General features: G+C 40.2%; 2 protein-coding genes across 4 annotated transcripts in view; both read left to right on the top strand.

Moving 5' to 3' along the window:
* LOC144458564 (immunoglobulin gamma-1 heavy chain-like) overlaps positions 1 to 26,563 on the top strand; it is a 133,269-nt gene that overhangs the window by 78,466 nt on the left and 28,240 nt on the right. The gene's annotated exons all lie outside the window — the stretch shown is intronic.
* LOC144458645 (uncharacterized) lies at positions 1,833 to 6,281 on the top strand. 3 transcript variants are annotated; one of them, XM_078161569.1, is made up of 4 exons: positions 1,833 to 2,893; positions 4,932 to 5,231; positions 5,362 to 5,436; positions 5,696 to 6,281. In XM_078161569.1, the coding sequence occupies exons 2-4, from the start codon at positions 5,027 to 5,029 to the stop codon at positions 5,854 to 5,856; spliced, it is 441 nt and encodes a 146-aa protein (XP_078017695.1). In that variant the 5' UTR covers positions 1,833 to 2,893; positions 4,932 to 5,026; the 3' UTR covers positions 5,857 to 6,281. The 3 variants fall into 3 exon arrangements, with proteins under 3 accessions (XP_078017695.1, XP_078017694.1, XP_078017693.1); XM_078161568.1 differs by lacking the exon at positions 1,833 to 2,893 and having other exon boundaries at positions 4,631 to 5,231; positions 5,708 to 6,281; XM_078161567.1 differs by lacking the exon at positions 1,833 to 2,893 and having other exon boundaries at positions 4,631 to 5,231.

Raw genomic sequence — 26,563 nt, 5'->3', positions numbered from 1 at the left:
TAAATTATAGTCTTGAGCCAACTTCATGGTGACGTTAAATAGCCGAACTATAGAAAGGTTTTTTGTCAGAAATTCAAGATCCTGTTACAATCAACAAGGCGATCCCAAACACAGAACACAGACTCAGAAAGACAGTGGTAAAAAATGGGGTCATATTGCCAGGATTATGAATGTGGCCGTAGAGGAAAATCCAGGAAATGGAGGCTGAGGGGAGTGGGCTGATGGCAGGCAAGCAACACAAGGTTGGAGGGGTTTGGCTGGCTGGGAGCATGGCAGAAAGACAAACAGGTGGACAAATGGCGGGCGGTGATCCCGTGACAGAGGCAAACACAAGGTAAGTGTCCACGAGAAAATTCACAAACAAAAGTCTAAGTTGAATTCACAATTCCACAGCGGCCTGAAGCGTAACTGTACCACAAGACTCAACAACCTGGCGAGGATTGGAGAGGAGAGTTGGTGTTTTATCATGCAAGGCTGATTACTGGATGGTCCTCAGGTGAGCAGCAGGGAGCAGGTGAGTTGAATGAATGTAACCCAGGAGAGTGAGGGGTTTCCCACTCCACAGCACAGACACACAGAAAGACAGACAGGAGGAGGGGAAACAGAGGGCAAGGAAAAACCAAACACAAGGAAACTAGTGACACAGCCAGGACCGTGACAGTTCCACCTTCTCTTTGTGTGAGATGTGCCTTTGTGTGTGTAATAACTTGCTCAAGGACTGAACCAGAGTGTTTGTTGAAGAATGAAAAATACATATGCTTGAAGTTTAGTTACTATTTATTGAAAGAAAACCAATTATCTATAATGTACTAAAGACTCAGGCCCAATCCCAATACCCCCCCTTATCCACTACCCCTGGCCCTTGAAATGAAGCAACGAGGGGTAGGACTTGAAATCTTTCCCTAGGAATTGGGACACCACTCACTACGTCACCAGTTCTTAATCATTTACCAACTAAATTCATGTGAATTGTTTTTATATCTTGACAGGTGTTGATGGTCAGACTCTGACAGAATCTGAACCAGTGATTAAAAGGCCTGGAGAATCTCACAGACTGACCTGTACAGCCCATGGGTTCTCATTCAGCAGCTATGCTATGAACTGGGTCAGACAGGCTCCTGGAAAAGGACTGGAGTGGATTGCATACATTGGCACACTTGGCTACCCTACCTATTACTCCCAGTCAGTCCAGGGTAGATTCACCATCTCCAGAGATGACTCCAGCAGTAAAGTCTATCTACAGATGAACAGTCTGAAGAGCGAGGACACAGCAGTGTATTACTGTGCCAGAGAGACACAGTGAGAGACAATAATAGGAGACTCATACAAAAACTACTTCCTCTATTTATCATCACCACTGGGAACATATCATTTTGTTGTATTACATTTATTGCAATGCTGATTTTTGTTCATGTACTTTTATTATCAAGGTTAGGGTTAGCCGGCGATGTTTTTATTCCCACAGCTGGGGAAATCACAAGTTTGCACCATTTTGGTATTCCTCTGTTTACCTGCAGCAGCTGACGAGGGTGTGTCGTGAGCCTGAGCCGGTGTTCACGCTGTAGTAGTAGGTGTATATATAGGGCTAGTACATCTTCTTCCTCACTAATAATAGCCTACTGGTTCTCTGTTGGAAACAGCTGATGAAGTTTTCGTTAGCCGTTGCTATCCTGCGCACCTGCACAGTGTGGTGATGAACTGTCTGATTGATTTCTGTTGGCGTGCTGTCTTGCGGGCCTGCACGGCGGAGTGATACTGGCCAGAAAATAGTCCCAATTGATAGCAAGGTCTGACGTAATGTGGGGATGTTTTAAAATTGTTGAAATTGCCTAACAAAACACATGCATACTTTTTTGTAGCTTAAAAGCTTTTGGTTACGTGTCCCCCGTACATCTTCAGAACTACTTTTTCTCCGGTAAGCTACGGGCGATTTCTCAGAGCAGGAGGTTCGTTGACAGTAGTGACACCGTCACATCAGAGCTACAGATGGTCAGCGTTTCACACAACTTCATGTCCAAAAACCTGAACTATCACTTTAACAAGCTGAGTTTGATAGCTCCTTTATTTCTTATTTTGTTTTAAGATTTTTTAATAGAAAATAGTATTTTACTTATTAAATAAAATATAATTTCTAAAGCAGACTATGTTGCTACAGTTTCCGAGCACTGTATCCAGCTTTACAGTCTGGATAAAGGATGCTGTTGACCACATGAATGACAATGACAGGAAAAAACAACACTGAATTTAAAAGAAATCCCAGTAAACTGATTAAAACATGTACAATGCAAAATGCTAAATAGGAAGTGTGTAACATGTATAAATAGTTTTGTCAATTAGAATAGAAGTTTTGTGATATTCTTACCCACTGCTGACAGTACAGGTCCCTGTTCCTCGAGTGCAGGAAACAGTGTCAGGTTTTTGTATGAGGGTTTATCACAGTGTACGGGGCAGCACAGAGATATAGAGCCATACAAAAACCTAACAGCAACAATCTGCAACACTCTCCCATTCTTGTGACAGAGAAAAAGGACAGGATGAAATATTTCTCATTGGAATACGAAGTAACACTGTGTTTATCATTTTTAATGAGCAGATTAGTCATTAAAAGTTAGTTAATCAATCGTTTAAAGTCACAGTTAGTGCGCAGATGTAAAAGTTATCTTCCAGTAAATCTTTACTTTAAGAACTGATTAAGAATCAGCACAAAACACATGATCATAGGATGACACCAGGGTATAATACTGACCAGGATTTATGTTTATTTCAGTCACATAATGACGTTTTCAGGCATTTTTCTGGTACATGAGGTTTTTGTTTAGGCACTGAATGGAGATGTAGCACTGTGATGCTTTCGACTACTGGGGCCAGGGGACTGATGTCACAGTATCTTCACGTAAGTCACATTTAAACTTTTAATTTTTATTACAAAGTCTTTTTGTCTTTTGTGTGTTTTTAGTGTGTTTCTTGATGGTAGAGAAGTTTATCTAATGGCCTTATTTAGGTTTATACTGATGTGAAACAGAACAGACAGATGTTTGTAACGCAGCTGTTTCTTAGAAAGCTTTGAAAACATTTTCTTTGGCATCATCACTAAATGCAGGTTTGAGATGTTCTTAGAATTTATTCAGCTCGATTATAATTTGCTGATGAATGATTACCGTGGATATTAATTATGAACCATGCCGTACCTGGATTTGTTTTAATAAGAAGTTAGCGTAAAGCTAAACATATATTTTATTTGTGAGATTAATACCAGGTCAGTGTGTGTTTCACTTAAATAACTAAACACTGAAGAAAGACATAATCAAGTACATACATTTATCTTGTGTCAAAGTCAAAGTTGTTGAGTTACAGGTGGTTATAAAGATAACAAAAAATGTTTTTGGGAAAAATTAATTATTTTTATTCATCATATATTAGACCCAAAGTGTTCAATATTAAATAAATGAATAGGGCATTTAAAGAAAGCATCAAGACATGACATTTATTAAACTACAGTAGTTTACAATTTATGGTTACATCGCACAGTATATATGTATTTATATTTTATATATGTATATCAATATATTGTATTTATTTTTATGATTTGTATGTCATATTGTCAGCCAATTCATATGACTCTGTATTTATATTTTAAAGTTACACTTTGAAATTAACTGTACCGACCTATTGTTGTTAATTTGAAATGAAAAAAAAAGAACAACAAAAAAACAAATTACTATAATGAAAAAAAAAAAAAGATCCACAAGGTCGATGCCCGACACGGCAAAAAAGGTTTTAAACTGACTAATTCTTTTTGACACAACAGTGTGGTTTTAATATTTAAATGATATTTGATCAGTGATGATATATGATCATAAACACACAGACAAATACACACAAAATCAAAACTATATATTATGTCCAGTGTCATCTTAAATATATGACAGCAAATATTCTTTGGAGGGTAAGTGTTGGCAGATTGTATACAGCTGATTTAATTTCAAAAGGAAAAAACTATATTATATAATATCATAATGAGTATTATTTTTAAAGACGCTGTGCACGCTGACATGCTGTGTTAATTGTATATTAACAAGAAGCTAAAAACTGACATTTAAAAGTTGTTATGTTGGTAAATGTGAAACCTGTTTTGTTTATATTGTAATCAATAAAGGGAAATTTGTATTTTATGTGAAGATAAATAATTGCTAATTGTTTATCAAATATTAAATATAGAAGAATAAAACGGTAAATATTGTGAAGGAAAATGTCTTTACTATATTATATTATATTATATTATATTATCATACCATATGGAATCATATTATATTATATTTTTTATACTTTATTATATTGTAAGTTACTCCGTTTAGGATCAGTATTTTTTCATCTTAATTTTCATTTCATAGCAGTTTTTATTTGAATATCACAAGTGATTGTGTGTTGTTAAAATTGTTGAAAATTAATATGAATTGTGAAAAAATAAAAAAGATTATTTATATATACATTTTTTAAATTGGTCAGAGTAAAGTATACGGTGGTAAATGTATTGTTTCTTGTTTTACGTGAAGGTAAATATGTAGTAAAGTATAATATGTGTATTCATGTACCAGTCAGTTATTTAAAATACAGGAAAACTAAAAGTAAAAGTGACAATTTTTCATGTAATAACAATTCTTGTTAAATTAGAGTGACTGAAGTTTGTCCATTAAAATAAAGAATAGTTTCTTTAGTGTCCATAGAAGACATGCTGACAGTAGCTGCTCAGTGTGTTTGATATGAAGGTGAATCCAGTATATGTAGTGAACTTTGTTCTGTATTGATGAGTAGTTTAGTGATCAGAGTCCATGTAGTTTCCAGGATCAGACTGAATGCAGTGCAGTGCTGTAAGCTGCTGCTGACTGTGTGAATGTGTGTCTGTGCTGCTTGTTGCTGCTGTCAAACTTCAGATGAACAGGTAGTGAAGCCCGTGGTGAGCGTGTACCCAGCAGCATCCAGAGCCCACCTGGAGGGGAAGAGCTCCCTGCTGTGTCTGGCCTCAGGCATGTTTCCTCCTCGGGTCCGCTTCTCCTGGAAAAGACAAGAGGAGAATGGACCTCTGCTCCCTGCTGAGGGAGAGCAGCTGGTGCTCAGAGAGTTGGGACACACCGCCGCCATCTTGCTGATCAGTCAGCAAGAGAACAGCACATATAAATACCGCTGCTCCGTCCAGCACCATGGGGGCACAGTGGAGGCCCAGACAGAACAAGGTAATGAAGGCTTGGTGACTGTGTTCAGCAGTGATTCAGCTTCATGTGGAGATGCTGTCAAAGAGAGCAGAGGAGCAGAGGACTGACTTTTCGCACTGACACCAAACATTTCACTCCTTTTCTTTTTCAGAGGTTCCAGCTCCAGCAGCCTCCTGTCCTCCAGAGAGAGAGCCAGCAGACCTGCCAGCTCTGCAGCAAGCTGACTGTAAGATCACCTGCTGCCTCTCCTTCAATGCCAATCTTTCCTTTTTCACTTCAACATTTAAAGTCACTGTCCTGGCTCCACACCTAAAAAGCTTGCTGGGGCCCTGACTTGTTGGATCTGATAAGGGCCTTTGAGCTTTCATTCAAATTGTAGCTGACCCCTGTCTTCATGTAAAGCTGGTTGTCCCGTCTGGAAAACTCCAAGTTATACTGATCAACATCTGTGTGTGTGTGTGTGTGTGTGTGTGTGTGTGTGTCAGTGTCAGTGTCAGTGTCCTTCCAGTCTCGGTGCAGGGTGAAGCTGCTCTGTGTGCTGTACACAGTGCTGATAGTGAAGAGTCTGGCGTACTGCTGTGGACTCTCTCTGCTGATGATCCTCAGAAACAAGGGACCGTCCACCAACTGCACACATGCTGACTGACTGTTTTCTGCTCGCCTTTTCTCACCATCAAATCTCATCAATTCATCTCATTTATCACTTTGATCAGTGTTCACAAATATCACTTATGACGTCTTGTGCTTGGTTGTAAATTTTATCTTTTTATGCACAAGTTAGATAGAGTCATCCTCAACATATAAAAACATACGCACACACACACACACATATATATATTTGCAAGCATAAATTCTGTGTTGTTATTTTAATACTTCAGTTTGTTTCCACTTTTAAATTTGACTTGTATAATGACAGAAATTTAATCTGAATCATGAGCTGTCTGTCAGATATTTTATTGTTTGTAGTATTTCTTCTGTTCTTGTGTTTCTTTTTAATACATTCTGCAGAGTGCGGCAGGTTTGTCAAATTCTTTCAGTGACACATTCTCAATAAACTGAAAAATCAAAGTGTCTGTGTTTTATAAACCTCTTTGTTTTTATGGATTCCAGTTTGGCTTCATAGCAAATAATCAGAAACAGAATCAGCTTCATTGGCCGTGTATGTTGACACCTACAAGTCATTTGACTCTGGTTGTAAGTAGCTCTGAATATACTTTCACACAGCGCCAAGACCACATGTACAGGAAGATATGAATATAAGCATGCAGCTAAACAAGGACAACAAAGCTAAACAAAGATCAGCAATATATACACACAGCTATTATATACAAGTCAGTAGATGTGGGTGTTCCCCCAGGTTCAGTGCTGAGCCCCTTTTATAATTGTGTCAGTGTGGATGTAAAACTCCACGCTGATGACACTGTTGTTTACACACATGAACAAACAGCAGAGCGAGCTGCTTTGAAGCTACGACTGCTATAAAATGATTACACAGCAGCTTCATCAGTCGGCCTCAAGTCTGAATGTTGCTGAAATAATGGAGCTGTTTGTTTTTATCAATCAATAAAATGTCACTTAACCATTACAGTTTTATTAAGATGAAATGGATTGGTATAGTTACTGATTAGACAGGAATTAAGATTTATATTTATGAACACATTTCAAGACAGGATCACAAAATGCTTCACAAAGAAATACAAAAGTTAGACATGTAGAAAACATATTTGTGATGAAGTCATGTATGAAGAGAATTTATTTAAAAATGTCAGATAACGAAGAGATAAATTTGAACTTGTTTTTGCACTGACGTGTTAAAAATGTACGCACACTATGATCCTGAGGTGAACCAACATGGCCTAGTTCTGCTTCACAAACAGATAGAGATGTTTTTGTGAGGGGTGAAACAACAAAATGACTTGTTTGTCTCCGTGGTTTGTGTTTCTGTCTGAGTGGTTTGTGTTCTGTGGCTCTGATCAATGATAACAGATGTAACACTTATTTTTGGAAATGCTGCGGTGGAGGAGTCAGTGCTTAAAATCCTCTCATGCTGATTTAAACACTCTGAAACTTCAAACTTGCCTGAAATTGTATTTTTACAGAGAAATTTCTGAGAAGATTTCAGAAACAGCATTTAAGAAAAGTTGAGCTGATTTCTTGGTGTGCTGTGACTGTGAACATGCTGCTGTTTTGAACTGTAGTTTAGTTCTTATTCCCATGTGAACACTGTAGTGAGTGACTGAAGTTCCTGGAATCTGGATTTAAGCAGAGTGGATGGTTGTAACTGTCATTGTGTTCTTACTGTGAGAAAGGCTGCAGAGCAGAAACCCACACAGCCCGTCTGCTGCAGGAGAGGAAGTGTTGATGGGCTGTCAACAGTTTTTTTATGAGTTCTAATAACCACTGAGAACAGATTCATATCTGCTGCTGTGCACACTCATCAACTGCTCTCCCTCTCTGTGGCTGTTTGTCTTTTCTCTTGTTGTCTGGAAGCCTTTTTTCCACTGAGCCCTCCACCCACACACAGCTGAACTGAGCCCAGAGAGCCCTATGCTATAAAGAAGTCTTCAAACATAGATATACCTGTTAGAATCTGGCTCACAATATTGACATCTATAATCAAACTGACATTACTGTATGGTAGTGAAGTGTGGGCTTCTCTTGTAAATCAAGATCATTTGTCTGTTCAACTATGTGCTTGGAGGAGCGTGGTCATGCAAACAGATTCTTGTTAAGGTTCAGCAAGTCAAAGTGCTTTTTGATCAAATAGTCCGAGTGAGGAGCTCCAGGAGCTAAACTCAGGAAGTCAATCAGCAGATTTAGTCTGTTCCTGTTAGCATTTTCACAGCACAAACAGCTGTGAAATATCACACATTTCAAAGCACAAGCTATGTTGTGATGTCATTATTTGCAGTCAATGATTATTGATGCATATTGACAATATGCTCAATATTAAGTCAGTTTTCCTGTTTGTTCCAGTGCAGCAAACTGAGCGAGGGCAACCTAACAAACATAGACAGGACACTCAAAGAAATGAGACTGAATACTAAAATCAACTCTGATGTTCAACTTGTCATGACAACAACATTCATCCACTCCTTAATGTTCTGAAATGATTCAAGTTAAAACTATAGCAACACCATCTGACAGTGTTTTTATAGGACTCATTTTATTTCTCTATTTCTATGTTTTTATATGTAAAGGTATCAGTTATGCACTTTAGCACTAAATATGTATTTTTCTTTTACACAAGAAATGACACCACCTTAAATATTTGCTAAAGTTTCTCTGCAGACAAACACATTTATATTTAAGAGAGATTTTGAAGGTCAAAATATATTTTTTCTTTCCTTTCATAAAAAACATGCTCATCAAATATGTTCATTGAAATGATTTACAGTTTGTCTGATCTAGAAAATAAACGTCAAAAATAGTCTCAAGTGAAATGTTTTTGTTTCATTTATTAAAATGTCACAATTCAACTACGTATATATTTTCACACTCTCGATAAACTTGGCAGCTTAGACTCAGGAGCAGGTCATCCATGTGTCAGAAGATCGATGGTTTAATCCCCACCTCCTCCAGTCTGCATGTCAAAATATCCTTGGGCATAATGATGAATCCCAAATTGCTCCTGATGGCTGTTTCATCAGAGTATGAGTGCATTTAAGATGAACATCAGGTGGCACCTCGGCCACTAGTGTGTGAATGGGTGAATGTGTCATGCAGTGTTTAAGTGCTTTGAGAGAAGACTAGGAAGGAGCTGTACAAGTACAGGTCTATTCAAAGTATTATGGAAGTAATTACAATTGTCCTTTTTCATTTTAATTATAAGAGGTTTGTGTCTTTTTGAAAATACTTTTTTAAAGATAATGACTCATGTTGCTCCTCCTCTTTTTTATTATTTTGATATTGTTCATACTGGCTGAAGTTTCACCACAAGCTATAAACATTTAACACCAATACTCACAACTGTACTTTTCCCCCAAACATTTTACATTTTTGAAAATTAATTAATTATGTTATATGTTGTTATGTTTATCATCTCCCCAGCACCTGGAATCAACAGCCCATGTTTGATTCAGTTATGTAAATTTGGTGATTTCACAGTCGGTTAGCTCTCAAGTCTGTTGTTAATAGACTCAGGAACTGAAAGCTTTAGCACAGTCATGAGAAACTATGTAAAATCATTGTGAACATCTGTGGACTGATCTGAGATATTTTAATATGCACTTAAAACTGAAACAAGATCTTGACACAATATGTCCTTTTAGACCAAATGATAGTGATCACAAGAGGTGTAGCAACTCATAATGTCATAATGTAATAACTTAAATGTAATAAAAGTTCATAATGTAATAACTGGCTCATAATGTAATAAAATCTTGAGTGCATAACGTAATAATGTAATAACTTATTACATTATGAGCCTTACTGGCGCCGCTCATAATGTAATAACAGCTCATAATGTAATAACAGCTCATAATGTAATAATGGCTCATAATGTAATAATGGCTCATATTGTGAGAAAAGTGTTGCATTATCATCATTTTTACCTCTGCCATTCCTGCAGGGGTGGAAGGAAATGCTTTCACCTCTGTGTCTCTCTGTCTGTCTGTCAGCAGGATCACACAATTTCTGCAAAACATAGTGGAGCAATGGCCAACTTAGATGCCATATACCTCCACCCCCAATACGCGGCAGGCCACATATGTAAACAGGAAGAGAAGCCTAATTGTTTAAAGGTCAAAATTGCACACACTGACAAAGAGAATGCACTAAGGGAAGAGGTCTGTGTTTGACTATGATTTGTACATAGGTGGCGCATCAGTAACCAACTCAAAAGCCAGCAGGAGAAGCGGGTGGATTAGGGAAGGAGGGGGACTGCAGTTCATTTAGCTTAAAAGAGCATTTTCTTTTGTTTACTGTTGCTACAATAAATGCAGGAATTTACTTTATTTTGGAACTTGTGCAAGAATAAAAAGAGCGTTTTAGAACCATGTAATAACAATGAACCAGCTCAAAAGTTCTTAAAATGTAAACACAGCCTGTCAGGACACCCAAGTAAAAACATAAGTCCAAATAAATTTAACTAAACAATATGCATAGATAATACATGACCATAAATTATAGTTGCCAACAAAAATCAAGTCCAGGGGGCTCCATTTGTCAATGACTGTGTCAGTGTTCACTCAGATCAAGGCTTAATGAGTGAATGGGATTTAAAAAAAAAAAAGAAAAAAGAAAACTTTACTTCTTCCAATAAATGTCTTTAATATGGAACCATCCGAAGGATATATGTTGAATCACGATCCAGGCTGTAATCCACCTGGCATTTGGCTGAAGAGCTCCCTGATATTCGACACAAGGCCACTATTGCATCCAGCCGCTCTGTATAACCTGCTAATACTTATGCAGCAGTCTTCATCCATCACAATATTTAAACTTTCCACCAAAGTATCACAAATATAAATTATTGGTAGGAATGGCAGGGTTAGCTCTCTGAACAAGTTGGGAACTCTGTTGAAGGTGCCCAGCATTGTAAAATCCATCAACAGGCAATACTGGATAATGGATGACAGTACGAGCAGAGGCAAGTTAGGGCTAGCAACCAAGAGAGTGTCAGGGTCAGCATGAAAGATACATTTTGGCACTGTAGGACCTGCAGAAGGAACAACATCGGGGCCAGTGTGACATACTGTGTTGGAGTCAGAATGATGGACAGAGTCAGGGTTTGAATGGTGGTCAGAGTCAGGAACTGCATCAGAGCCAGTATTATAAACAAGCACACTCTGCTTCTCTGTTTCCTGAATTCTTTGAATGAATAGTCTGACTGATCCATCATGGCTAACATAATGGTCCCCATGACCTTCAGCAAAATGACCTAGAATCAGCAATGGCAGAATTTCATCATAGTGACCATGTGGGCATACTATTGCTGTTGCATCCACACCCAGTGTTGATACAATCATAAACTGCACATTGAATATGGTAGATGCTCTTTGTAGAGTCAAATGATCACCATATGTCACCAAAATAACTAGCATGGGTGCCACCTAGTGGCTCAACATTATACATTTTACATAATAAAATGTGAGAGTGTAATTAATATTAAATAATTCTTGCTTTCACAAATTTTGTTTAATAATGCACTGAAACCGTTTGCTTTATTTGCACCTTTAAGAGGTAAAAATAATGATAATAATAAGTTATTACATTATGCGCAAAACCGTTATTATGTTATGTGCTCATGATTTTATTACATTATGAGCCGATTATTACATTATGACCTTTTATTACATTTAAATTATTACATTATGAGCCGTTATTACATTATGAGCCATTATTACATTGTGAGTTGCTACAACAGCTCTGATTTTATTCTCTAAATGTGGACTTTTGAGTTTTTTAAGGTATATGGTCGACTGTAATTCATTCAGTTTCTTTTAAAAAAATGATTTAATGTGTAAAAAAAATACTTTATACAATATTCATTTTATTGTTTTATGTTTCAGTTATTGTTGTGGCATGTATATAGTGTATGTGTTGAAGAGGAAACAAGACAACAATAAATAAATATGGCCTGCATCCATCTCTTGATTTTGGTGGGGCAGTTGGTCAGGGTGCAGAGAGTTGCAGTGATGGTGGATATAGTACATATGTAGAGTGTGACATCATAAGCAGTGAAGTTTAAGTGGACACCACGAAGACAGATGGTATTATAGAGGGGAAACCATGTAGAGGATGAACAGGAGAAGACCAAGCACAGAGCCCTGAGGGACACCTTGGGACAGAACAGCCATGGTAATGATGCAGTTGTTAATGCTGATGAATTGTTGTCTGTCTGTGAGATATGACTCAAGTGAGGAGAGGGCAGTACAAGTGATGTGGAGAGAGGATTTGGGTAACTGATATAGTGACAGGGAGTAAGGAAACCTAAAGTATGATTTCTTCTCTGAAAGAAACAGGGTTGGGGATCTAAATATAGAGCTTTTCAGACCAATTTAATTGAAATATGTCAGACAAGTCTTAGGCATGCCAGTTTAGGGGACTGTGAAATTAATATTGTAGCCATCCATCCATTAGCAAAACCCACTTATTCTTGGGGGTTGTGGGGTGCTGGAGCTAATCCCAGGTGACACTGGATGAGAGGCGGGGAACTCCTGACCTTGTCCCAATTACTGGGCTCACTGACATTACATTTTCATCAAACAAAAACTTAACATCAGGTCCAATCTGGCTGCATCCTCCCTGTGAGGAGGAGTCAATGCAAAACTCAGATATCTTCCACCTCTACTTATCTGACTGCAGAGAGGAGGACAGAGAACAGTGGACACACAGTTTAACATGATGGACTATAGGACAGGACTGCTGCTTTTAACTATCTGCTGGGCAGGTGAAGATTTTTGTTGATTTTCATATTAGGTTTTCTTTTAGGTTGTAAATTTGTTGCATATCATGGTTTTCTTGCTGTCTTGACAGGTGTTGATGGTCAGACTCTGACAGAATCTGAACCAGTGATTAAAAGGCCTGGAGAATCTCACAGACTGACCTGTACAGCCTCTGGACTGACAATCAGTGGCTACTGGATGGCCTGGATCAGACAGGCTCCTGGAAAAGGACTGGAGTGGATCGTTTATATCACTAGTGACAGTAGTGGCAAATACTACTCTCAGTCAGTTCAAGGCCGGTTCACCATCTCCAGAGACAACAGCAGACAGCAAGTGTATCTGCAGATGAACAGTCTGAAGACTGAAGATTCTGCTGTTTATTATTGTGCTCGACAGCCACAGTGACTGAAGTTGGTTGAGCAGCTGTACAAAAACCTACAGTGCTCATTCTTACCACAGTGTCTCACATGATCCCTAATGAAATAATACATTAGTTGTTTTTTTTCACAAAGACCTACAGGTGGCAGTCGAAGATAAGACTTGGTACAACACAAACTAAGACACTGTGAAAGACACAGCAGATGTTGTGGTTTGTTACATCCTGTTTTTCAATGTAATTGTTAATAATGTTCCCATTATTGATTTTTATCAGTGTTGAGAATATATTTGGACAATATATCCAGGATATGGATAGTTAAACAAATGCTGCCAAAGAGAATGATGAATACCTCAATATAAATAAAAGCTGAATAATTGAAAAAAGAATCCGCATTATTTACACAAATATATATGATCATGATGTAAAAGAATGATATAACTCACAGTGATGTGATGACAAAACCATTGACTGTATATGTATCTCTATAAACTGTCTGTGTACAAAACATTATACAAATGTTCTCCTTTCACTCACTGAGACTATGAAACACAGAAATATTTCATTTCTATGCTGTGAACAAAATGGAATGTTCTGTTTATTCGGCTTAACCACTGTGAAAAAAATGTTTATAATGGTGGGGAAACCAGTGATTTTTAGAAACACGACATGCTGCGTTTACAGTGGATTCCATTTTTATTATCAAATTATTCCATCCATGTTTTCTGAATCACAAAAATCACATGGCCTTAGAGATGAAGAACAACACCTCCAGTCAGCTGATTTACTATCATCACTACTGTATGTAAATCAGCCTCCTTGTGTGTTAAACAGTGACCATGGTCACATTATTTGAAATTTCATTGGAGAAAACCAGCTGCCATATAAATACATATGTTCAGATCTTACAAAGTGACAGTAAATGAAGAACGACAGTAACATCAGGATCATAATGTAAAAACAATCAAAATTGTAAGAGATACAGTGAAATGATTCTTTATGTAAAATAATATAACAAAATATTGTCATGCAGGAGAAAGCCACAGCATAAGTTCTGAGGAGAGACTGAATAGAGGATATTGTTCATTAAAAAGGAGGAGTCAATGCAAAACTCAGATATCTTCCACCTCTACTTATCTGACTGCAGAGAGGAGGACAGAGAACAGTGGACACACAGTTTAACATGATGGACTATAGGACAGGACTGCTGCTTTTAACTATCTGCTGGGCAGGTGAATATTTTACCTGGTCTTGACTTGACACAGTTCTCATTTGTGCACCAACTAAATTCATGTGAATTGTTTTTATATCTTGACAGGTGTTGATGGTCAGACTCTGACAGAATCTGAACCAGTGACTAAAAGGCCTGGAGAATCTCACAGACTGACCTGTACAGCCTCTGGATTTAGCTTAGGTGGCTACTACATGGCCTGGGTCAGACAGGCTCCTGGAAAAGGACTGGAGTGGATTGCTTATATTGGCACATATAGTACTCCTATCTATTACTCCCAGTCAGTCCAGGATAGATTCACCATCTCCAGAGATGACTCCAGCAGTAAAGTCTATCTACAGATGAACAGTCTGAAGAGCGAGGACACAGCAGTGTATTACTGTGCCAGAGAGACACAGTGAGAGACAATAATAGGAGACTCATACAAAAACTACTTCCTCTATTTAACCACTGAGAACACTCAGTTGTCTAAGAATCACTTTTTTGTATTGAGCCTACTGATTGTTCTTAAAAGGTTTTTCAATTAACAGCATCTGTTTTCCTCAGTTGAAATACTCGTACGTTATAATCACTGAAACATCACTGTGTATATCGAACACTTATTTACACTACTATACACTATTAAACATTTAACTTCTCAAGACAGTAAATTATGATAAATTATTTTCACAAGTTGAATGTTTGTTCTGAATTTCTAAAATCGATATTTGGTCTAATAATATTGTGCACGAGATTTATTCTCAAGAAAAATTCCAAACAGTAAAAGCTACAAGTCAAAACACAGCACACAACTGAGACGTGTTAGATGTCAGAGTTTCCCTTGAAACAAATGCATGGATTTCTGTTATTACCACCACAAAATATCAACTTGCCTCTCTAACTAAGCCTTCGAGGTGATTTTCATGAAACATACACTAAAAAATGTTGGTGTTGAATATTTTTCTGAACCATGAATATGTTACATTTGTACGACTCACATGTGGCAGAAATGTTGAAAGTTTACAGTCTTTATTTTTCACTTTTTAATTTCAATCTGTTGTAAAAATGTGGTTACATGTGCTTAGGTTTAGGCAGGCTGAAGAAATATCCAGAAACGATGTGAGACAATACTGACAGTTTGTTGCAATAAAGGAATGTGCATATATATGTGACACAACCACACAGATGAAGGTAATCAGTGTTGATTAACACAAAAAGTAACTTATAAATGTAAAAAACTACCAAATTTTAACTTCAGGGAAAAGATGTATTGCAATCTGTGAAACATTTCAGTTCCTGAGCAGCTGTTTTCCAACAACTACAAACACTGAAACCGTTAAAAAGAATTTATTGAAACCAGCCGCATCAGACTGAAGTTTTTATACTATTTAATTGACATGATTCTGGCTGCTGTCACTTTATGTGTGTGTACAGCAAATACAGTAATCATGTCAGTACAGTAAGTGAACCAGTAAATGAATTCATAAATGCAGTAAGTAGATGATACAAAATATTGACAGTAAAACAAAGTTAGCAATGGTTGCATGCAAATGCTGGAAAATGGATCAAATGTAAAGCAGAGGTGATTTGTTGTCACTCTGCAGATATAATAACACTGAACAGACTCTTCTATTGGCTCCAGTTAGACCAACATTGATGCTTCATATGTTTGATTCTATGCAAACTCAATGAGCTTCCTTATTACTCAGCTATAAAAACATCACATCAGGCTGTCAGTGGAGTTCACAGCACGTCAGTTTCAACATAAACCATGTTCTCTGTAGCTCTGCTGCTGCTGTTGGCAGCTGGATGTGAGTCTCTCTGGATTTGTCAAAGTCAACAGTTCTTCTTTTGCTCTATAACTTATAACTTTTTTTTCTTTTTAACAGGTGTGAAGTGTCAACAGTTGACACAGCCAGCCTCTGTGACTGTGCAGCCAGGTCAACGTCTGACCATCACCTGTCAGGTCTCTTATTCTGTGAGCACCTACTACACAGCTTGGATCAGACAGCCTGCAGGGAAAGGACTGGAGTGGATTGGAATGAAAGACACCAGTGCTTCATACTACAAAGATTCACTGAAGAACAAGTTCAGTATCAGCTTAGACTCTTCCAGCAAGACAGTGACTCTAAACGGACAGAATGTGCAGCCTGAAGACACTGCTGTGTATTACTGTGCCAGAGAGCCACAGTGACACAAAGCATCAGTAGACCTGAACAAAAACCCCTCAGTGCCTGAACACTTGTAACATGAAGCCACCAGAGGAGGAGCCCTCAGACCACTAATGATTTCAACACCAGCTCACTGTTGTTTGTTGTTACAGTAAAAAGGGAAGCAGGCTTTAGCTTGTATAAATGGTTCTTAAATAAATCTAAAAGCAGCTGTCTTCCTCAATTTTAAAATACGCTAACATTACAATAACCGATACAGCACTGTATGTATATATTTTTGAGATAGAATAATTCAGTTTTCAACTTTTTATAACTCCTAATCTAACTCTATTACAAATGAATCCTCAAAAGGACAGTATTTCTTCCATGAAATTGTTATTAAAACAAAAACAATGCATTTGTTGTCTGAATCATAACTGCATTTGTGACTAACTAAATTATAGTCTTGAGCCAACTTCATGGTGACGTTAAATAGCCGAACTACAGAAAGGTTTTTTGTCAGAAATTCAAGATACTGTTACAATCAACAAGGCGATCCCAAACACAGAACACACACTCAGAAAGACAGTGGTAAAAAATGGGGTCATATTGCCAGGATTATGAATGTGGTCGTAGAGGAAAATCCAGGAAATGGAGGCTGAGGGGAGTGGGCTGATGGCAGGCAAGCAACACAAGGTTGGAGGGGTTTGGCTGGCTGGGAGCCTGGCAGAAAGACAAACAGGTGGACAAATGGTGGGCGGTGATCCCGTGACAGAGGCAAACACAAGGTAAGTGTCCACGAGAAAATTCACAAACAAAAGTCTAAGTTGAATTCACAATTCCACAGCGGCCTGAAGCGTAACTGCACCACAAGACTCAACAACCTGGCGAGGATTGGAGAGGAGAGTTGGTGTTTTATACTGCAAGGCTGATCACTTGATGGTCCTCAGGTGAGCAGCAGGGAGCAGGTGAGTTGAATGAATGTAACCCAGGAGAGTGAGGGGTTTCCCACTCCACAGCACAGACACACAGAGAGACAGACAGGGGGAGGGGAAACAGAGGGCAAGGAAAAACCAAACACAGGGAAACTAGTGACACAGCCAGGGTCGTGACAGTTCCACCTTCTCTTTGTGTGAGATGTACCTTTGTATGTGTAATAACTGATGTAGTTTACGAGCCTTAATAAAGAAATTTAGTTACTATTTATAATAAGAAAAACAATTATCTTTAATGTACTAAAGACTTATTTTCCTTGTGTCTAATGTGCCAATTGTGTAGGGTACCTAAACCTCAGAAACAAAATATTAAATTTTTATCCTCCAACCAAACTCCTTCCATTCTTACAGACTTAAACACAGTGTCACCAACAATATCCCTGTTTTGCTCAGTTGAAACAGCCTCTGTTCTGGTTAGCTTCTGCAGACCTTCTAGCTGGCAGAAGTCAGCACTGTTTTACTAATAAACTAATCCTCCCTCATTCTTCACCTCATTTCTTCAATATGTTTGTAGCTATTAGACTGCCCCAGGAATGAGTCCTGAAACCCACAAGTGAGTTCACATTTCAGCACTCCTATTCATTTAATTTGTGTCTTGTTTGATGTCCTCTGGATTACATGCCTGTGTGTGGGTTTTGTTTACCTCATGATAATGATTTTCTGCATGACAGTAGCTGCAACATGACCAGGGTTATTTTCTGCTTCTAGGAAGTGACAAACATGGCTGTCTAAAACTGCCAGTTTTCACATAAAGTACAGGACGTAAAAAAAAACTCCAGTGAATCATGTCCTTCAGGCCCCTGATCACCACAGGACACCTGGCATAAACCAGCTGCACATACCAGCAAGAGACAGCTCTCTGCTCCCTGTGAGGAGGAGTCAATGCAAAACTCAGATATCTTCCACCTCTACTTATCTGACTGCAGAGAGGAGGACAAAGAACAGTGGACACACAGTTTAACATGATGGACTATAGGACAGGACTGCTGCTTTTAACTATCTGCTGGGCAGGTGAAGATTTTACCTCATCTTGACTTGACACAGTTCTCATTTGTGTTTCTGACATGTCACGGTTTTCTTGCTGTCTTGACAGGTGTTGATGGTCAGACTCTGACAGAATCTGAACCAGTGATTAAAAGGCCTGGAGAATCTCACAGACTGACCTGTACAGCCTCTGGATTAGACATTAGTAGCTCTTGGATGCACTGGATCAGACAGGCTCCTGGAAAAGGACTGGAGTGGATTGCAGTTATAGAGTATGATAGTGACCGCATCTACTACTCTCAGTCAGTCAAAGGCCGGTTCACCATCTCCAGAGACAACAGCAGACAGCAGGTGTATCTGCAGATGAACAGTCTGAAGACTGAAGATTCTGCTGTTTATTATTGTGCTCGAGAGCCACAGTGACTGGAGTTGGTTGAGCAGCTGTACAAAAACCTACAGTGCACTTCTTCTTTCAGGCTGTTAGAGCAAAAGCATCAAGTATTTTTTTTGTATTTCTATGAAATGTAATGCTGTATTTTCTGTATAATGTTATACCTAATGATTTGTATTTTATGTTTTACATAACACGTCATAAATATGTGTTATGTAAAACATAAACATAACACATATGTAATAAATAATAAATTAATCTCTGCACCTCTCACTGTACAAATTGAAAAAAGTATTCTTGAGAAATACTATTACAAATCACTAAACATAAAGAAACCCTAACACACACAATAAACATCACTTTTTCATAAAATGGCCAAAGACAGCACAAAAATCAAGTTGGTGAATTTAAACTACTTTCAATTTCTACAAGTGAAGACACAATGAAATGACGTGCCCCCTAAAGTGAGTCATAATATGATCGTAAAAAACCCAATGTTGTAATTAATTACATCAAATCAATAAAGTTCAGTAAGTGCGGATCAGGTGCGCGGTGTTCAACACACACAAGAGAGATTAATTAATCGGCTTTATCACAAAAATAAACACATTCTCACACTTTGTGGTTTTAAAACATTCAGAAAAAATTGAAGATTAACGAATGATGCACATATAGTTGAATTAATTATCAATCTTTAGTGCAAAAAATTAAATCATGTCCGCGTCCGGACGGAAATAACACCAAACAATAGCCGCGTGGTCGCCGGTTCAACAAACAATTCAGAGGTTAACAAACACTTTTTCCTCGATATCCAAAGTTCACAACGTTCACAAAAATAACCCACATAATCTCACAGTCAATCAAAGTCCCAGAAGCCGGCAAAAAAGAAAAAATATGTATAGGCTATTAAAGGGAAGTTGGTTCGAGCGTAATGAAGCGCCGCAGTTCACAAAAAAATAGACAAAGAACCACGCAATCTCACCACTCGTCCCGCTTGGCAGAAAGGTTGTGTCTTGACGTAATCCCACAAGGAACAAAAAAATAATCCACGGAATTCGTTTTAATCCTAAAAGACGGGAAAACTCACACACCTCCAAACGCCGACTGCTCATTGTTCTTCCCAGTCCGTGCGTCACTTCCCCTTATAAACTTCTGACGCATCAACATGATAATAATATTTCAGTCCATACAATACCTGTGTACATATAAATGGCATCTGATAACACTCAACATACAGCATTTACAGATGTGACAGCGGAACATGAAAAATCATGAATTTTTCCCATCACTAAATGCACTAAATACAATATGTATATGAATCTGTCAAATGATGAAACAACTTCAGCTGACAACTTGGTTTAAATAGCTTGTGACAGGAGAATAAAAGTAAATCCTCAAACATCAGTGTCTCTTTCATGACATCTTTATCTAAAACATCTGCAGTTATTACCTGTATCATAATTGAATTAGTCTTGAGCCAACTTCATGGTGATTTTAATGAGTTAAATTCTAGAAAAAGATATTTTACTCAACAATCTAAAAGGTGTATTCTCTTTGTGTGAGATGAAGAACAACACCTGAACATTTCATCTTCATTTTGATTCATTCAAATAAACCTTTCCTGTCATCAGTATGTAAATCAGCCTCCTTGTGTGTTGCCTCATAAAGAAGTGAAGTGTGTGTGTGTCAGTGAGAGGACAGAAGAGCTCACATCAGTTCAGCTTCAACATCAACCATGTTCTCTGTAGCTCTGATACTGCTGCTGGCAGCTGGATCCTGTGAGGAGCTTTCAGTGGATTCACACTAATAAACACATTAGAAACACTGAATAGTCAGATGAATGATGGAGATAATGTTGATTTGTCTTTCCACAGGTGTGAACAGTATTGATCTCATCCAGCCAGACTCAATGGTTGTGCAGCCTGGACAGTCTTTGACCATCACCTGTCAGGTCTCTGGTTATTCTATGACTGATAACAGCTATGTAACAGGTTGGATCAGACAGCGTGAAGGAAAACCAATGGATTGGATTATACATCGGTGGGGTGGAGGAAGCGTTTACCAAAATAATGCTCTGGAAAAACAAGTTCCTTTACCACACACGCACGTCTACAAGCTCAGTGACATTAACAGGACAGAATCTGCAGCCTGAGGACACAGCTGTGTATTACTGTGTGCGTTACCCCACAGTGATACAAACCACCAACAGACCTGCACAAATACCCAGCAACCATGTGACTCAACCACACACACATGCTGATAATGAGAGATAAAAATAAATAAAGTTATTGGCAGTGTGTCCCTGATATAGTATATGTGTTCTTCATTTATTGGTGTAAGTGAAGACATATCACTGATTTCCCACAGTTATATGACTATTTCTCTGCAGCTTTGCAACACTGTGATCCCTTTACATGGATACATTCATCCCTACAGACACCAGACGACATATGATGTTATAGCAGCTTCTGGTAGATACATTAAACTTGATAAAAACCAAAGACACCTGTCCGTAATTAGTGTACTGGCAAAATATTTAGTATAAAGGCTGAACAAGTCTCACCATGTCAGAGTCTTTTCAGAGCTCTTTTTAACATCAAAATATTAAACAGTTTTATATTTTCTCTTTGAGGCCATCCACTTCTGTGAGATTGTATCAGACACATGGACACAAAGGCTGGTTTATCTCTAATACTCATGGTTGTGTTTTTTACTCACTGATCAGTCTGTGTTATATGTAAAACCACAAGTCAGAAATGATCACTGATTGTTCCACAACTCACCCCAAATTAACTGCATGTGAAGAAATTATTAAGAGTTCTGTTCTCAGTGAGCTCTGTCTTTGTGTCTTGTTGAACCACTAATGATGTCAAAATAAAAAAGCACTGTGAGGAGGAGTCCATGCAAATCTTCATCTCCTCCATCTTTATTTATCTCACTGCAGACTGAAGAAGAGAGACCAAACCACTGACCAGACATACAACACATTTCCAGCATGACTTCAGCTACATGTATAATGTTTCTGATGCTATCATGGATTTCTGGTGAATACATACTTCTGCACTCCTCCTGTTCTTTGAAAAGGTTCATATTTCAGCTCTGTGATGATAACACTACTTTTCTCTCCAGGTGTTTGCAGTCAGACTCTGACTGAGTCTGAACCAGTGGTAAAGCGCCCTGGAGAATCCCACAAACTGACCTGTACATATGCAGGAATATCAGATGATGATGCTGATATCGCCTGGATCAGACAAGCTGAAGGAAAAGGACTGGAGTGGGTTGCTATTATTGAGCATGATAGTGACCGCATCTATTACTCTCAGTCAGTCAAAGGCCAGTTCACCATCTCCAGAGACAACAACAGACAGCAGGTGTTGTATTTTTTAATAAAATCTTAAAGAAACAATGTTATCTAGCAACAATTAAACACATAAATTAAACAAAATGTGTCATTGTAATCACTACTACCTCACATAACAGCCAGAGACAGTGAAACAATCTGCTGAAATCAATGTACAGTATGATTGAAAGAAATGCTACATGTACATATTTAAGCCACATAAATGTATTTATTATATGACATATGAAGCAGGACACAACATTGTAGTGAAAGATAATGCTGCAGTTCTGGATATTAAAACACTAGATGGCAGTCAGTGTCAAGTTTCTCTCTCCTCTGTCACGGTGAGGAGAAACTCAGATCTGCTGTTCTCATTAATATCTTTTTTGTTTTTTGTTTTTTTTCCTACTTGTCTGCATTGGTCTTCATAGCTTAGCGCCACAAAAGGGTGTAAGCTTCTTGTGAAGATTGATGCACTGTTAATCTTGCAGTCAAGTATTTTATACCCATAATGCGTGGTTGTGACCGTCACCCACCCTCCCTGGAGACTAGCCTAACAGCCTTTATTGGAAAAAACTTCCTAATATGAGTCAGAGAGGGCCGTGATACACCAAAGTGTGTCAAGGGGAAAGTAAGGAAACAAGCAAGGGGGAGGGGGCAGGTGCTTAAGTCCTGAGTTATATAGCGACAGTGCATGCGGAGAAGAAGGAGGAAAAACAAACAAACAAATAAACAAACAAACAAAAAAACAGGGGAGAAACAGGCAGTGTAGCTGATGTATTGTGGCCTTGAGGTGGTTGTGCTCCACGCAGATTATCAAAAATAAACATATACATGTCTACTATACTGTACTGAAAAACAAAAACAAAAGAGAAGTCTATACTGAACACCAAAAATGTGAGAGTCTTGGTGGAGGGGAAAGCCCGATTGTAGAGAAGAGTTGCCAGCGCGGTGTGGTAGGTTTGAGAAGCAAGTGGGCCCCTTTGGAGTGATCCCATCGGTTCTTTGCGATGTGTCACGGAGCTGAAGTATCGAACATGCATGCGTGTATTTGAACCCTCCCAATGTGTTTATGAAAACCATCACCAGGGTCCAGGGCCAGCCCTGTGGGGGAAGGGGGGCGGTATGGCACCCCAAGACCGCAGGAGTGCCCAGACCCCAAGACCAGGGAGCCGCAGAGGCCGCAGGACACCACGCAGGCCCAAGGACCCAGGGCAGCAATGGCCAGCACACCCAGAGAGCCAGAGACACACCCCAGACAGGCGGGGCAGTAGGGCCCGCCCATCCATCACCCGACGCGGAGGCGGCGATGCTGCAAGGCATATGTCCCCGGCGCATCGGGAACCAGGGGACCGCGAAGGGCCACCCGCCCGAACCCCCCAGGACGGGCCTCCACCAACACACAGGAGAGAGCGGCCCACCACGAGCAGTCATTCCCCCATCGGGACCCTCTGGCAGAGGGCCTAAAAACCACAGCCGGTCAGGAGGTAGAACCCCGGCAGGAACACCACAGGGCCACGGGACCCCCCAGACACCGGGAACCCAGCAACACCACCATGATGTAAATGGGCTCCCTGGCTCCAACCCTCAGCCCAGGAGGGCCGGGCCCCACGAGCCACGCCATGCGTATCTACAGTGTGTGTAAACCCACCACCCCCCCTCTTACTATGATTCTCCGATCCCTGACGGAGAAACATTAACCCTACACCGTGAATGTGAATGTGGTGCATTAAAATTGAGGGACATAGGAGACAGGTGGGGGCAAGGCTGATGGCTACAGCACACTGCTGTCCTGCAGCCCGTGCAGCCATAAGGCACCTGGAACCTGTTCCCATCTGTCCCACAAGATGTAGGTGTATGTGGTGCTTTAAAATTGGAGAACAGATAAGGATGGGCCGGGGGGCAGCATGGAGGGCTACCGGACACCACTGTCCCATAGCCTGCCCTGTCATGAAGCCCCCCAATCCATCCGTGGTCTGCACCTCGAAGAGTGAGTGTATGTGGTGCATTAAAACTGTGGAATGTGTGGTGAGTGAACTAAATGTTGTTTTGGGAGGCCAGGCCAGTGTAGGCCCGGCCCAAAGGCTGGAGGGATGGATGAGAGGGGCTAGAAGGTGGCGCCAACCAGACCCCGGCGCCGCGAGGCCCCCAGCGCCCATGGACAGCGGGCCAGGCGGGCCCCAAGGAAACCCAGCGGGCCCCCACCCAACCCCGCCCCCCAAGCAACTGCAGCGTCTGGCCCCCGCAGTGGTCCCGACCTGGGCCACACCGCCTGCAGCAAATCGACCCCCAGCAGAAGGACGAGGCGCACCACCAGGGTGCACGGACGACGGGCCCCACCCAGCCCCCCCAAACCCCGACGTGCAGGAGCACAGGCCAACCCGCAACCCCGCCAGTACCCCCCCAGACCCAAAGCCAGACCCCCAGCCCATCCGGCCCGCCCCCCACCGCCGGCCGCACACCAACGGGCAGGCCCACACTGCGCAGCACCAGAACACCCCCCGCGGGCAGCACCCAGCCCCCACACCAGGCCCCCCAGCCCGGGGGAGGACCCCCGCCCCCCTGGGAGAGAGGAGCAGGGAGGGACAAGGAGAGGGGGGAGGGAGGAGAGAGGGGGAAGGGCGGGAGCGGAGCGAAGGGGGGGGGAGGGAGGAGCCCACCCACCCCGCACCACCAGGGGCGGAAACAGCCCCCCAGGGGGGACCGGCCACGCCGCCCCAGGCCCAGGGAGCACGAGGAGACCCCGCACCCCCCAGGCACACAGGGCGAGCGATTCTCATTAATATCAACTGTCTGACATTCAAACCCTGAACTGCAGCTTCATACTCACATCTACTGTGAGCTTACTTTCTTTTTGCTCACCATCTCATATAGATTACAAGATAAACAGCCAGGAGACTAAAGAACCTGCTGTTTGTTCTTGTGCCTGAGAGACATTGTGATGAAAGCTGAATGAATAAGTGATACTGCAATGAGACAAACTTTCACTTCTTGGGCTGATAGAGGAAAAACTATGTCTTACTTTGTCACATTCTTCCTCTGTTAGCAGTAATCCACCTCACTGAGGTGACCAATCACTTCTTAAGCTAACTAATGAGACTGACAGTGCAGCATGTTGTGTAAATTAAGAAAAGGAGAAACACTGAACAACATCTTTAATGCTGGTGTCTCAGTCTGTTTTGAACTCTCTCTCTCTCTCAGAGTCCAGCACTCCTTCACAAACTCCAACTGCTAAAATGTAAATCCACACACTGATGTACAATCCCCACCCATTCTGTCTACACAGTATATATCCACCATAACAGCCTTTACAGGTTTAGACTCAGTCAAGTTCCCACCATGACAGTTGTACAGAGTGTCGTCCTCTTGGCTCTAATTTCGGGTGAGTGAAGTCGGTGTCCTGTGGAGGAGGAGAGAAGGATCTTTGGATGTCTGCTGGCTCCCTGGTTATCTAAACTCTGTGTGTCTTTCAGCTGCTCAGGGCCAGTCGCTCACCTCCTCAGAGCCAGTGGTCATCAGAGCTGGAGGATCAGTCACTCTGTCCTGTAAAGTGGAAGGACTGTCTCTGGCTTGGCTGCACTGGATCCATCAGAAACCAGGGAAAGGACCGGAATGGATCGGACGCATTGATGGTGGAACTGGCACTATATTTGCCCAGAGTCTCCAAGGCCAGTTTTCCATCACCAAAGACACTTCCAGAAATCTTGTGTACTTAGAGGTGAAGAGTGTGAAAGAAGAAGACTCGGCAGTTTATTATTGTGCACGAGAGCCACAGTGACACATGAGACTACAAAGCTGTACAAACACTGAACAACACTGATGTCTGTATGAGAAGCACTGAAGCATGTCAGGGCTTTGAAAACACAATTTCCACTGAATGACGTCCAGTTAACAAATGATAAAGTATGTCTCAGTGTTTTGGGACAGTTTACCATGACTCATGGCAACATCTGCACTTATAAGAAGACAACCTGACTGTGATCACAACATGAGTTGAACTACAGTAATGTCTTGCTTGGCTGAGCTCTGTGTCATACATTACTTTATTTTTTACATTAACCTGCACTAACTTCATGAGTTTTATGACATTTTATACAGTAAATCCTATCATTAAATTAACCATGTAGATGGTGGAATAAAAGTCTATATAAGCTCTTTCACTGAAACAATTATGTTCCTTACATAATAAATGACTTCTCTTCATGCTCCCTCTGGAAGACACACTGTTTACACCATCAGCTGATTCAGTTTAAATTTAAAGATTCTTCAACAAAATGCAAATGAAGGTTGTTCATGAAAGTGTGTGAAAAATGCTACAATCAGATGTGTAATGAAATTAAGATATGACATGTAGCTGAGCTGTCTTTAGGATGTAGTCTTTAGTGGTGGCAGCATTTATACACTGTGTTTTAGTGGTTTAAAATTGATTTCTCATCTTTAAATATTGTGCATAAGATTCATTAACAAGAAAAACATTCAAAATTACAAGGCACAAGCAGTAGCACAGCAAAAATTAAAT

Source organism: Epinephelus lanceolatus, chromosome 18, assembly GCF_041903045.1.
Source record: "Epinephelus lanceolatus isolate andai-2023 chromosome 18, ASM4190304v1, whole genome shotgun sequence".
Taxonomy (NCBI): Eukaryota; Metazoa; Chordata; class Actinopteri; order Perciformes; family Serranidae; genus Epinephelus; species Epinephelus lanceolatus.
Note: the sequence above shows the minus strand (reverse complement) of the source record. Positions and strands in the feature narration are given on the sequence as shown.